Source organism: Polypterus senegalus, chromosome 1, assembly GCF_016835505.1.
Source record: "Polypterus senegalus isolate Bchr_013 chromosome 1, ASM1683550v1, whole genome shotgun sequence".
Taxonomy (NCBI): Eukaryota; Metazoa; Chordata; class Cladistia; order Polypteriformes; family Polypteridae; genus Polypterus; species Polypterus senegalus.
Window position 1 is genome coordinate 313,515,815 of NC_053154.1, and position 13,159 is coordinate 313,528,973.

The 13,159-nt window shown below is 39.8% G+C and overlaps 1 protein-coding gene across 1 annotated transcript in view; it reads right to left on the reverse strand.

Annotated features, from left to right (window-relative positions):
• spty2d1 (SPT2 chromatin protein domain containing 1) overlaps positions 1-13,159 on the reverse strand; it is a 50,616-nt gene that overhangs the window by 9,697 nt on the left and 27,760 nt on the right. The window contains 3 exon segments of the mRNA XM_039736230.1: positions 2,175-2,252; positions 5,263-5,422; positions 9,924-11,549. Of these exon segments, the coding sequence (XP_039592164.1) occupies positions 2,175-2,252; positions 5,263-5,422; positions 9,924-11,549 (1,864 nt within the window).

The following is a 13,159-nucleotide window of genomic DNA, read 5'->3' on the forward strand; positions in this document are numbered from 1 at the left end:
AACTAACTGCTCTGTGGACGATTCATTCAGGCATTTCAAGGTCTTTTCTGCTGAATGTACTTAATAGTAACAAGATTTCCATAGCCTCATGTCATATGGGGAAGCTGTCAGGGCCATAGAAGTACTTTGTTTCAATGAAAATTTTGTTGTAAAGATATTCGTTGTAACTGAATTTTACCTGTACACAGATATGACTTATTAATGTCATTTTGTTCCATGTCACTGTTTCACTTTATTCACAGGTCCAGTTGCATGTGTGATAAGCTGTTTAGTTAGTCAGATGACTGGCATTGCATGGAGTCAACAAGAGAGGCAGGCGTATGGTGGAGTGGAGCCACTTAAGTTTGCTCATATGGAGTCATTTAAATGTTCTGAACTTTGACTTCATGACATTCACGTCAGACTCACAGAGATATGGAGACCCAAACAAAGCAGACATTTTCAGAGCTGCTTGGTGAAGATTATTATAATTATCTCGCTCTACTAAGCTCCAGAAATGCTGAGAATGCTGTTGAGACTTTAACTGCACATTATTTTGAAGGTTTTATAATATATAATATGTAAAATCCAATGTCTCTCTTTCTGTCTGCTTTTCACGACAGTACTACTTAACAGATTTAGATCTGTTTTTTTCTGTAATTTGCTTGAACATTCCGGTTGATTTTGCGACTTCTCTCATTTCGCTATGTATCAGAGTTCGCTTGCCATACCGATTTATTTGCGCAAATTCGAGAAACGCGTGGCGGGCCAAGGGGAGGGGCCTTCCTCACTCACTCACCAGCTTCGGGGAGTGTTCCTGAACTCCGCTTAGCTAGCGAACAAGAGAACAATTGAATTCAACTTTGTTTGATATCTAAAATAAAATGTTACTTAGGTCTTGATGAGTTTGAGTCCTGATATTCTCTTAAGTGTCTGCCACACTGAAAAGACAGACTGCAATTCAGATTGTGGATGGTGATTTTTTGTTAAAATTGTGATATAATTTTTTGGAAAGATCACCCACTCCTAATTTGACTAATCAAGTTTTCAAATTTCCACGGTCGGCTGGCACCCTGCCTGAGGTTTGTTTCCTGCCTTGCAACCAGTGTTGGCTGGGATTGGCTCCAGTGGATCCCCGTGACCCTGCAGTTAGGATATAACGGGTTGGATAATGAATGGATGGAAGTTTTCAAATTTATGGAGGATTCATTAACCCTTTGGCGAGCTACTTGGAAAGGGTTAGGGTTGGAGACCCCTGCACTAAAATTACGTAAATGAAGGCTATAACTGAAGTGTGATGAGGCTTTCACTTATCAAAACTTATAATTACTTACAAACCAAAGACTCACTGCATACCTTGACTAGAAATGCTGATTAGCTGTGCTTAATAATATATCTTTATTAGCTAGTCATTTGTTAAAAAAAAAAAAAAAAAAGATAAGTAATACAATAATTACAAACTGTCAAACTATCCTCTGTTCAACTTCTTTCTCTTCTATGTATCTTGTTATGGGAACTGATCTACTGCCAAGCTGTTCTACTACTCATGGAAAAAGATCCCTGAGAATACTGGGAGCCATAGAATCATCAGATGGACAGAGTCCATTATCAGACTGGACAGCCCAAAACAGACTCTCATGCAGAATGTCCAGGGAGGGGTGGGCAGCTAGTTAGCCAAGGTCTCCATGACAGTTGCCTGTGTCTGACTGTCTTTCTCTCTTACAATTAACCGTGGGCCTCCAAAGAAGTTTATTTCTCCAGTTTTGCCGCTGACAAGAGTTTTTATTTTGATTTTGTCCATTGTCAACTGGCCTTTGTTCAACAGTTAAATAATTGACACATATTGTTGGTTTCCCATTAATGATAATCAGTTTCACACTACTTTGTTTTCCTGTGTGTTTAAACAAAGCCGTGTCTTTATGTGTATTTTTAGAGTTTATGCTTGCATTTTACTTGAGAAATTGTCACAGTGGTCTGCACCAACAGTCAGTGAAGAGCATTTTACAAAGATAAACTGAATTGAATATGGCATTCAAACCCAGAACACTGGATCCAGCATGCAGCTTGGCAGCCACTGTACCACTGTGCGCTGCCATCCTAATTATGTGCCGCCATCCTACTTATGTGCAAAACCTTATATTAAAACTGTCTAACAGCAAAGGTAGCTGTAACATGAAGAAAACAACAATTCTTACCTTCTGGCTTCTTCTTTTTGTTGTTCTTTCCAGGAAGTCTCCATGTAACGCAAAGCATAGTCACTATCATCTTTGTATCTAGGAAGGCAGAAATAACAAAAGATGGTAAAATTCTAATTTTAGGAGAAATCTAATGACTGGTGGGGATGTAGTGTTTCACACAGCTTCAGAAAAATATTCACTGTGATGCAGACACTCAGCTCATGGTTTGTAACACCCCAGTGTCACATAGGATTCTGTATTACAGATTTCAAGCCACTGTATCGTCAGAAGTCTCATCTTAAATGCAGGTACACAGTTGAATAAGCAACTGTCTTCAAACTCGTTATTGGCACCTTAACAACAAAAGGACTCATTTCGACAGATGTTTACAGAAATTCAATAAACATTTTGAATTTTATTAGCTGAACGGATCCTGCGGAGTTTGGAAGCAATTGCTGTATACACTCACTGGCCACTTTATTAGGTACACCGGGTTGGACCTCCTTTTGCCTTCAGAAATGCCGTCATTTTTCATGGCATAGATTCAACAAGGTGCTGGAAACATTCCTCAGAGATTTTGGTCCATAACGCCATGATAGCATCACACAGTTGCTGCAGATTTCTCAGCTGCATATCCATGATGCAAATCTTCTGTTCCACAACATCCCAAAGGTGCTCTACTGGATTGAAATCTGGTGACTGTCATTTGATTCCAGTGACCTCATTGTCATGTTCAAGAAACCAGTTTGAGATGATGGGAGCTTTTGCAAAATGGCGAATTATCCTGCTGGAAGGAGCCATAAGAAGAAGATAGGTACACTGCTGACATAAAGGGATGGACATGGTCAGCAACAATACTCCCGTTGGCTATGGCATTTAAACAATGCTCAGTACGTACTAAGGGTTACCAAACTGTGCAAAGGAAATATCTCCCACACCATTACACCACCAACAACAGCAGCCTGGACTATTGATATAAGGCAGGATGGATCCATGATTTCATGTTGTTGATGCCAAATTCTGACCCTACCATCCAAATGTTACAGCAGAAATAGAGACCCATCATGCCAGACAACATTTTTCCACTCTTCTATTGTCCAATTTTGGTGAGCCTGTGCGAATTGTAGTCTCAGTTGCCTGTTCTTAGCTGAAAGGAGTGGCACCCAGCGTGGTCTCCTGCTGCTGTAGCCCTTCAAGGTTTGACATGTTGTGTGTTCAGAGATGATCTTCTGCATAACTCACTTGCAACAATTTGAGCTACTATTGCCTTTCTATCAGCTCAAACCAGTCTGGCCATTCTCCACTGACCTGTGGCATCAACAAGGCATTTTCTCCTAGAGATCTGCCGCTTACTGGATTTTTTTACCTTTTTCAGCCCATTCTCTGTAAGCCCTAGAGATGGTTGTGCATGAAAATCCCAGTAGGTCAGCAGTTTCTGAAATCCTCAGACCAGCCAGTCCTGCACCAACAATCACGACATGTTCTAAGTCACTTCAGTCGTATTTCTTTTACATTCTGATGCTCGGCTTGAACTTCAGCAGGTCACCTTGACAATGTCTACATGGCGAAATGCACTGACTTGCTGGAATATGATTAGCCGATTAGATATTTGCATTAACAAGCAGTTGAAAAGGTGTGCCTAATAAAGTGGCCGTGAGTGTAAAAAGGGGGTTTTAAGACTTTACAATTCCATTTCTAGCACAATTGACTTACATTTCTTGAGTGTCACATTTAGAAGCATAATTTACGTAGAAACAATTAAGAATGTTTTAAACCGATTTAATTAAAAGCACCGCTCTCAGTTTATATTACCATTACCCAATTACCTTAGATTGACTTTACTCAAAATGAATATCTTTTCAAGCTTTAAAAAACGATTTACATAAAACAGTGCGAAAATCTTTACGGACACCCTTTGAATCAATAAAACTGCAATCTGGAACAAAACACTGTTCAAGATGTCCTTTTGCCATTCATTTCCGAGTTCAGAGTGCCACAGAGGTGGCTTTAAAATTTTTTAGACAGGAAAACTAGGGTGTCAATGTTTTCCTAGGACAGTCTGGATTGTCATGAATTATTAAAATGAGTATAAATTAAAACAGTTAGCACCTTTACATGCACACAAATGATTGGGTTAAGATGAATAAGTTAATGCGGAAACCTGGTTTCTTAAAATTCCACATTTACAAGGGCAAGTAATCTTCTGGAGTTCTCCTTTCACAAAAAATACTCCATGGTAGGTTCTATCATAAAACCTGATGTATAAAAATAGGGGGACGTAGGGGTGTGCTTAACACAATATAATGCACTAGTGAGACCACATATGAAGTACTTTGGTCACTGCACTACAAGAAAGAGCAATACTTGAAGCTGTGCAGAGGAGAGCAACCACGTGCATCCTGGGAATAAAGGGCATGTCCTAGTGGCGGAGGCTCACAGGATTAAACTTGTTTACTTTCAAGCAGATGACCTAATCCAGGTCTTTAAACTTCTTAAAGGCATCCATGAAGTACATTCAGACAAATTCTTTTGACTAAATGGCAAAGCACGTACAGGAGGACACTAGTGGAAATTTAGTGGAAGTGAATTTAGGACAGAATCCAGGAAGCACTTCTTGGCTCAAGAAGTTGTGGGAACCTGGAACAAACTATCGAGATACATACTGTAGATGGAGTTGAAACCTTGACAACCTTTAAGAATTATCTGGATGAGCTACTGGGACAGCTTAGCTATCAGCTAAAGAAATGATCTTGACGGACTGAATGTTTACCTCTCGCTTGACAAATTTCTTTCGTTTTTGTAAGGTAATTAACTTTACTGAAATAGTTCACAGTTCCAAGAATCAAATATACAGATGCTGAATGTGCTTCTACCCAACAGCCCAATACCAAAAGACAAAAGTGAGTACTGTCATCAGTGACTGGTGCTCATGCGGAGCAAAAATCTCTTCTTTACCTCAGTGTTGACTTTAGATAGTCTTTTTTTCTTTTGCTTCCACTACTTTTATACTAACATTGAACTACAATACCCCAGGAGCTACAATGTTTCAAAACACAAAACTGCTGCAAATAACATTTAAAGAAGTTAAAAAGAAATGAATCCTTACTTATTTCTGTCATATCCAAAGATCTCTCGGATATGTTTTGAAACCTCATCTTGATTTACATCCCCATCATCAATGAAGTCATCCATTTCTGAATCGTATTCCTCTTCTTCGTCTTCCCACCTACGTTTGTAGCTTGAGGTAATAGGTGGCAGTTGGGGAACTGAACAAAACAGAAAATTAAACATCAGATTTACATACATATCCAGGTAAGAGTCATTAGTGAACCAATTAGACTTCAGCTATCTTAGCTACTCAAAACAAATCCTCAAAGTTTGCTTTACATAACTACAAGAACTTCAAAACTATGCAAGGTTCACCACGCTGCATCTGCCAATACTTGTACTTGGCTCTTCAGCCATGTAAGTTCTAAGATGTCTTGGGTATGTGGCAGAGCCTAAGCTTCCCTCAGTAATTCAATATTGTTTTTTTAATCTTTTATTGAATTTATTAAAAGCATGTAACGTTCCATACAATCAAGGCAAATTTAACAAAACTAAATTCAATTCAACCCCCACCCATGAGTAATTCAACATTATCAAAGGGATTCTGGCAACCCAAGGCTTTGTCTCCTTGAGCAAATAATAGAAAATTCAAAAAAGCTTAATGAAGTTTCTGTTGTATTTAAGCAATTCATAGCCAGTAGAATATCCTGAGGTGCAGGTGATTGCAAGCTTTCACTTTTTTCTTACAGCGTTAAAATATCTAAGGGTATATTTAGTCAAATGATGATGACGAGGCATCACAAACCTCTGATGCCAGTCAAGACACACCACGCACAACCCTCCCATTATTTGATTTATTAGGAAGTGAAAAGGCACTTGAACTTAAAGGTCTTGCTAGCCATTAACAAAAGAGAGACAGACATCATTAGTGAGATAAGTTCGGTCGTTGGTCTTCACTAGACTTGGCATGCCTGTCACTTTTATTCACAAGTATACAAAACAGTCAACATGCAGATGTTAGGATATATTGTTACTAACGCAATGTCTTACTGGTATTTCTGAACGGATGAATAGTAATTTTCTCAAACTAAATAAAGAGAAAACTGAAATTTTAGTAATTGGCAATAATGGATTCAATGAGGTTATCAGAAATAAACTTGATGCACTAGGATTAAAAGTTAAGATGTAAGTAAAAAACTTAGGGGTAACCATTGACTGTAATCTGAATTTTAAATCGCATATTCATCAGACCACTAGGACAGCATTTTTTCACTTAAGAAACATAAGTAAAGTTAGACCTCTTATATCATTGAAAGATGCTGAGAAATTAATTCACGCGTTTGTTTTCAGTCGACTAGATTACTGTAACGCACTCCTCTCAGGACCACCCAAAAAAGATATAAATCACTTGCAACGAGTGCAGAATGCAGCTGCTAGAATCCTAACTAGGAAAAGAAAATCCGAACACATTTCTCCAGTTTTAATGTCACTACACTGGTTGCCCGAGTCATTCAGGATTGACTTTAAAATACTGCTTATGGTTTATAAAGCCTTAAATAATCTGCTCCATCTTATATATCGGAATGTCTGACACCTTATATTCCAAATTGTAACCTTAGATCTTCAAATGAGTGTCTCCTTATAATTCCAAAAGCTAAACTTAAAAGAAGTGGTGAGGCGGCCTTCTGCTGTTATGCACCTAAAATCTGGAATAGCCTGCCAATAGGAATTCGCCAGGCAAATACAGTGGAGCACTTTAAAACACTGCTGAAAACACATTACTTTAACATGGCCTTCTCCTAACTTCACTTTAACTTAATACTGATACTCTGTATGTTCAATTCATCATAATAACTATTCATGGTGGCTCCAAAATCCGTACTAACTTCTACTCTCTCTTCTGTTTCTTTTTCTGGTTTCTTTGTGGTGGCGGCCTGCCACCACCACCTACTCAAAGCATCATGATGCACCAACATTGATGGACTGAAAGCCAGAAGTCTACGTGACCATCGTCATCAGGTCCTTCCATGAAAACCCTAACTACAAAGAGAACTGTTTGATAGATAGATAGAGACTTATGTTAGGTAGATTGCCCAGAGGGGACTGGGCGGTCTCGTGGTCTGGAACCCCTACAGATTTTATTTTTTTTCTCCAGCTTTTGGAGTTTTTTTTTGTTTTTTCTGTCCACCCTGGCCATCTGACCTTACTCTTATTCTATGTTAATTAATGTTGACTTATGTTTATTTTTTTATTGTGTCTTCTATTTTTCTATTCATTTTGTAAAGCACTTTGAGCTACATTTTTTTGTATGAATATGTGCTATATAAATAAATGTTGATTGATTGATTGTTGTTTTCTATTAAATCATTTATCTTTACAACTGTAGTACGCAGCAAATATAATCAATAGGTTAGGACATCACTATGACTTTTGCGTTAAATATTTATGCAGACATAGATAAGACAGAACTTTATTTCGGCCCAGGAGGAAATTTGCCATTTTACATCAATCTTCTTATATAATACGCTACCGTGGCTGTTCGTTTGTCTGTCCAGGATTTTGAATCACCTGTAGCTTGCAAACCATTTGAACTATTGACCTGAAATTTGGTACACATAACGTCTACTATTCAATTTTGGGGTGATGATTTTTATTACTCTTTTTATTTTTATTTTATTGTAGAATCAACTCTCGGCAGCGCGCAGCAGGACGGCCGTGGGTATGTGCATCGTTCTCAATCCCTACCACCTTTGCGGTCACTTCCTCTACCTTTTCATATCTTTAATCATTCTTGAGGCAGATTGTTTCGCTTATGTGAAAAATTAAGAAAAATGTACTAAGTAATTGCAACACAAAAACGAACTAAGTCAGTTTTAACGTGAAAACATGCAAACGGAGGAGGGAAGCAGTGGGCCGCTAGGGTGGAGAAAAGAAGAGCTGCTCAGGAAGCAGCAAGCACATCAACCTCTGAGCAAACGAATGAAAAACGTACAGAGAAAGAGAATGAAAACTAGGAATGCTCAAGTCAAGTGTGTTCACTGCACGTTATCGTGCAGTGTGCCGTTACTGGTAAATAAATAAATAGCCATCATTTAAGGGTATTTGCATCCATTTTGGTCACAGCATGGAGAAATTACAACACATAGTTATAGCAAACAAATTAAATGGTGTCAAATGCCCCACTTAAGTCAAGTAGGACAAGAATATTAAGTCAACCATAGTCTGCAGACCGGAGCAGATCATTAACTACTTGGAGAAGAGTCGTCTCAGTGCTGTGCGAAAGCCACACTGAAAAGGCTCATAGAGAGTATTGTCTAGAAGAATAGCATGGAGTTGTGTAGCAACCACACGTTCCATCACCTTAGCCAAAAAAAAGAAGATTAGAGGTAGGCCTGCAACTGGAAAGAAGAGGATGATCCAGGTCAGATTTGTTTTTAAGGATTGGTGTAACTACAGCAGTTTTGAGAGCAGTAGGGACAGAACCTCAAATGAAACCTGCATTTATCAATAAGGCAACAGGAATACTAATTATGGATGAGCATGTTTTAAGCAGAGAAGTGGGGGCAGGATCAAGCAGACAGAAGGAGGAATTAGACTTATTAATAAGTTCAGAGATGGCAAGAGAGTTAACAGGAAAGAAACAAGTGAGTCTTGAAGATGGAGATGGCAGATCGGAATGAGTGAGGGATTGTGGTGTGGAAGGGAAACTGTGATAGATTTGATCAATTTTGGTATTAAAGAAATGTAAGAAAGCCTGACACCGTTCAGCTGTATTGGGGCACGCTAGAAGTGGTGGTTGGAAGAGTTTATTAACAGTCCTACAAAGAGTTCTAGGCCTAGACTTGGTGCCATTTATGACAAAGGAATAATAGCTGCAGTGAGCAGTGTTAAGGGCATCCCGATACTTAAGTGTGTGCTCGGTGTAAAGCTGTGAGTGAACTAACTATGAGGCCTGTTTTCTTATAAAGCCGCTCAAGATGCCGGCTAGTGGCTTTCATAGCTCTGAGCTCATGGGTGTGCCAGGGACAGGAGCGGGTGGCTGGAACCTACCTAGTCCTTAAGGGAACAAAGTTATCGAACAGTTGGGAAACACAGTTGTTATAAAGGAAAACCATATATATGGTATATGTTCCTGCCTTGTGCCCTACGCTAGGTGGGTTAGGCTCCAGCAACCCCCGGAGCACTGTTCAGGACTAAGCAGATCAGAAAATGACTCACTGTTTAAAGAGAGGCGCACCATATAATAAATGAACGAAGCAAAAAAAGAACCTAAGAAAACCTAATAGCACCTAAGAAAAGGAGCACATTTTGTGTTTTTCCTGGCTAGAAAAAAAAATTACACAGGAAGATGCAGTCATATTTTTGAAATTTCTACTGAAAACAAATAAGCAAAATATAAGCATTCTGATACTGGTGCACAGTGCAACTACTGTGATGGTATAGCATCATAGTTTGCAAATTGTTTCCTTACGCAAATGTATGTATGTAGCGTGGTTCTTCAGTCAACAATCTCTTGATTTTTACTGAGCTGGAATATGTCTGAAGATAATCAGCATTTATTACCAAAGGTGAGATGCAAAGTGCTTGAATAAAACTCAGACTTGAAACAGTCCTGTATATTTGCCATGTCCATGCTAACTAATGATACACTACACTACAAAACTACACATAATTAAAGTGCTTTGGTAATATACTACTTACAAATGACAATGGATTTACCTGGAGGTCTCACTGGAGGTCTGTATGCAGCAGGAGGAACTTGTGGTCTTATTCCAGTCCCTGGTTTGGGTACAAAGTTCTTTGAAGAAATTGTTTCTGATACTACAGTACATTTGGGTCTCCTCTGTTCAAAACTTGAACTGTTCCCAGTGCTAGCACTCACTGGCCTAACTTGACCACTGTTTCCAGGTCGAACTTGTGTTGAGCTCCCCAGTCGCACTTGTGGAGGGTTTCCAGGTCGGCCTGGCCCACTGCCTGAATTTCTAGAAAGGGAATTGTTTCCAGGATGAGGCAGCGGCCTGTTTGGTGGTCGATCGGGACCATTACGTCCAGGTCTTTCCTGCACGTATTCAGGACGTGGAGCACTCATTTTAGGCTTTGTGGATCCACTCAACTGGCTTGGTGCTGAATGTGTGGGCCTGACGGGAGTTGAGCTGGGCCTGACGGGAGTTGAGCTGGAGCTACTTACAGGCCGAGGATTACCACTACTACTCTTGCCAGCAGAAAGTGGATGATTTTTTCTCTGGCTAAGGTCACTCGAAGTGCTTGAATTTCGCACCTCAGAGGAAGGTGGCCTTTTAATTGGAACTTTGGCTGATCCCTGAGAACCGAAATTTCCCTTTATAGAGTTTTTATCAATGTTAGGAACGGCAGAATTTTTACTGGAAACACTATGTCCAACCTTGGGCCGATCATTTGGAAAATGTTTAGCAGCTGAAGAATTGTGCATCCTTTCACTAGAAGTGGGTACTTTTGTTTTTCTGCTCTGAATGTCAGAAGAGGAGAACCTCTCGGATGAAGTCTGAGGTTTCGGCTGTGTCTTAACATTTCTTGAATCATTTTGCAACGATTCCTTTTTCACAGAGCTGGGTGGGATTTGGGTCTTACTCTCTTTTTCATATCTTCCTTCCTTAGGCTTAAGAGATTTCTTATTCTTTCTCTCCAAGAATTCCAATTCCTTAAGCTCTTCTGCAGTTCGTAGTTTCTCCTCTGTTTTCTTGGCAACTTTAATCTCCACTGGTTCAAACTGCTTCTTTTGTGCCAGCTTGAGAAGATCTGCAAAATTCATTGGTGATGGTGCAGCAGGCTTGACTGGAGGTTTCTTAAGCTTCTATTGTGGTCTGCTAGGCGCTTCATATTGTGGTCTGCTAGGCGCTTCATATTGTGGTCTGCTAGGCGCTTCATATTGTGGTCTGCTAGGCGCTTCATATTGTGGTCTGCTAGGCGCTTCATATTGTGGTCTGCTAGGCGCTTCATATTGTGGTCTGCTAGGCGCTTCATACGGTGGTCTTCTAGGCGCTTCATATGGTGGTCTTCTGTCCTGTGGCTCCTCCATTTTTTCTTCATCCTCTTCTTCATACTCTGTCTCATTCTGTGAGTATTCATAATACTCATCATCATCATCATCATCACAAGTACCGTTATCCTCAGACTGCTGACTTGTGTCCTGATCTCCAGGCATACCTTTCCGAGACCTCCTCTTTTTGGGTTGTTCCACTACAGGAATGCCATTGTAACCTTTAAAATTGTCCTTTGTCCGAGATGCCATAGCCCGCGCTTTACGGTCAGATTTCAATTCCACTCTTTTGGCAAGGAGCTGATCCTTCTTAATTTTATTTTCCAAATCTAGGGATAAAAACAAAAATAAGTCAGTCAACAATATTTTACTGCTAAAATCACTACTCTGTAGAAATTGTAATATGTGGACACCTCTCATTTTTCTAAGATTTTATGGAATGAAAGGGGGGAAAAAAATGGTTCTTCCATAGTTATGTTGCAGTTGGGAGAAATAAAATCATTTGCATTTGCAATAAATGTAAAATGTACTGAAACGTTATTTTTATTATAAATAAATTGCCAGTTGTCCACGGACTCACATTCTGAAATGCCGACATCAAATATAAATCTGCTAAAATCTTGACTGTTTATACTTTTACCCATATATATAAAATGTATTTTAAGCAATGGTAGGCCGACCATAACAAACAAATACCACAGAGAGCAAGGCATGATCAGAGCTCAGGCCAAATCGAGTCAGGCCAATCCGCTTAATCGTTGGAATTTATAGGCTATGTCGTCATATATTATCCATATTGTCAGCCACCTAAAGAATTAAAAAAAGAATGTGCTTAAAGTGGAGGAGGACAAACAAACTGCAGTTGCCTTTACTTCACTTTTGGCACGTACGCTTATTTTGCTCAACTGGAACAATTCTAACTCGCCTCTTTTTAAGTCAGTGGGTAACTGATGTTAATCTATACTAATAAAAGGCAAAGCCCTCACTCACTCACTAATTCTCCAACTTCCCGTGTAGGTAGAAGGCTGAAATTTGGCAGGCTCATTCCTTACAGCTTACTTACAAAAGTTGGGCAGGTTTCATTTCGAAATTCTATGCCTAATGGTCATAACTGGAAGGTATTTTTCTCCATTAACTGTAATGGAGTTGAGCTGCAATGACGTGGGGGGCGGAGTTTCGTGTGACATCATCACGCCTCCCACGTAATCACGTGAACTGACTGTCAACGCAGTGCGTAGAAAACCAGGAAGACCTCCAAAAAGCGCTTAAGAAAACATGCATTATATAATTGAGAAGGCAGCGAAACAATAAGAAGCGAGTGAGTGACATATACTACCATATTCATGAGTGCTGCTACCTCGGAAAGAAAGCAAGGTGTAAACCTAAACTTTAAATTAAGTTCATACACAGGCTACCGCTGGCGTTTCACATGCCCACAGGTAATGCGGGTTACAAGTTTAATGAGAGGGCGCAGGATATAAGCGAGAGTTTTGATCACTTTGTAACTAAGTTAAAATTGTAGGTGAAGGGGTGTGCTTATGCAAATTCCGAGAGACTGTGTTAGTGGGGGATTGACAGTTAAGGCGGGTGGGGGAGTCACGTCATCATCTCCCCGCCCATTCATCCCATTTCACTCTGAGCTGAGCTCTGCAGCTAACGCCGTCTTCCGAAGCAACTTCGTCAGACTGCCACCAAATACTCACAGAAAAATCCACAAGTTAATACAAACGCTCTCTCTAGAGTTTCTCCACACTGAATCCTCCAGGCACTACTTACAAAAGGTTACATTGACAATCGTGTTACGTTATTTTTAAAATCTTTCCTTTTCTTAGCACAAGCACAGCTGAGAAGCTTCGATGCATGTGCTCCATAACGCGTTAAAAATAATGCATTTAATCACACTTTGCATTACAAGCAAAGGGGAGCTTTTGTCAATGCA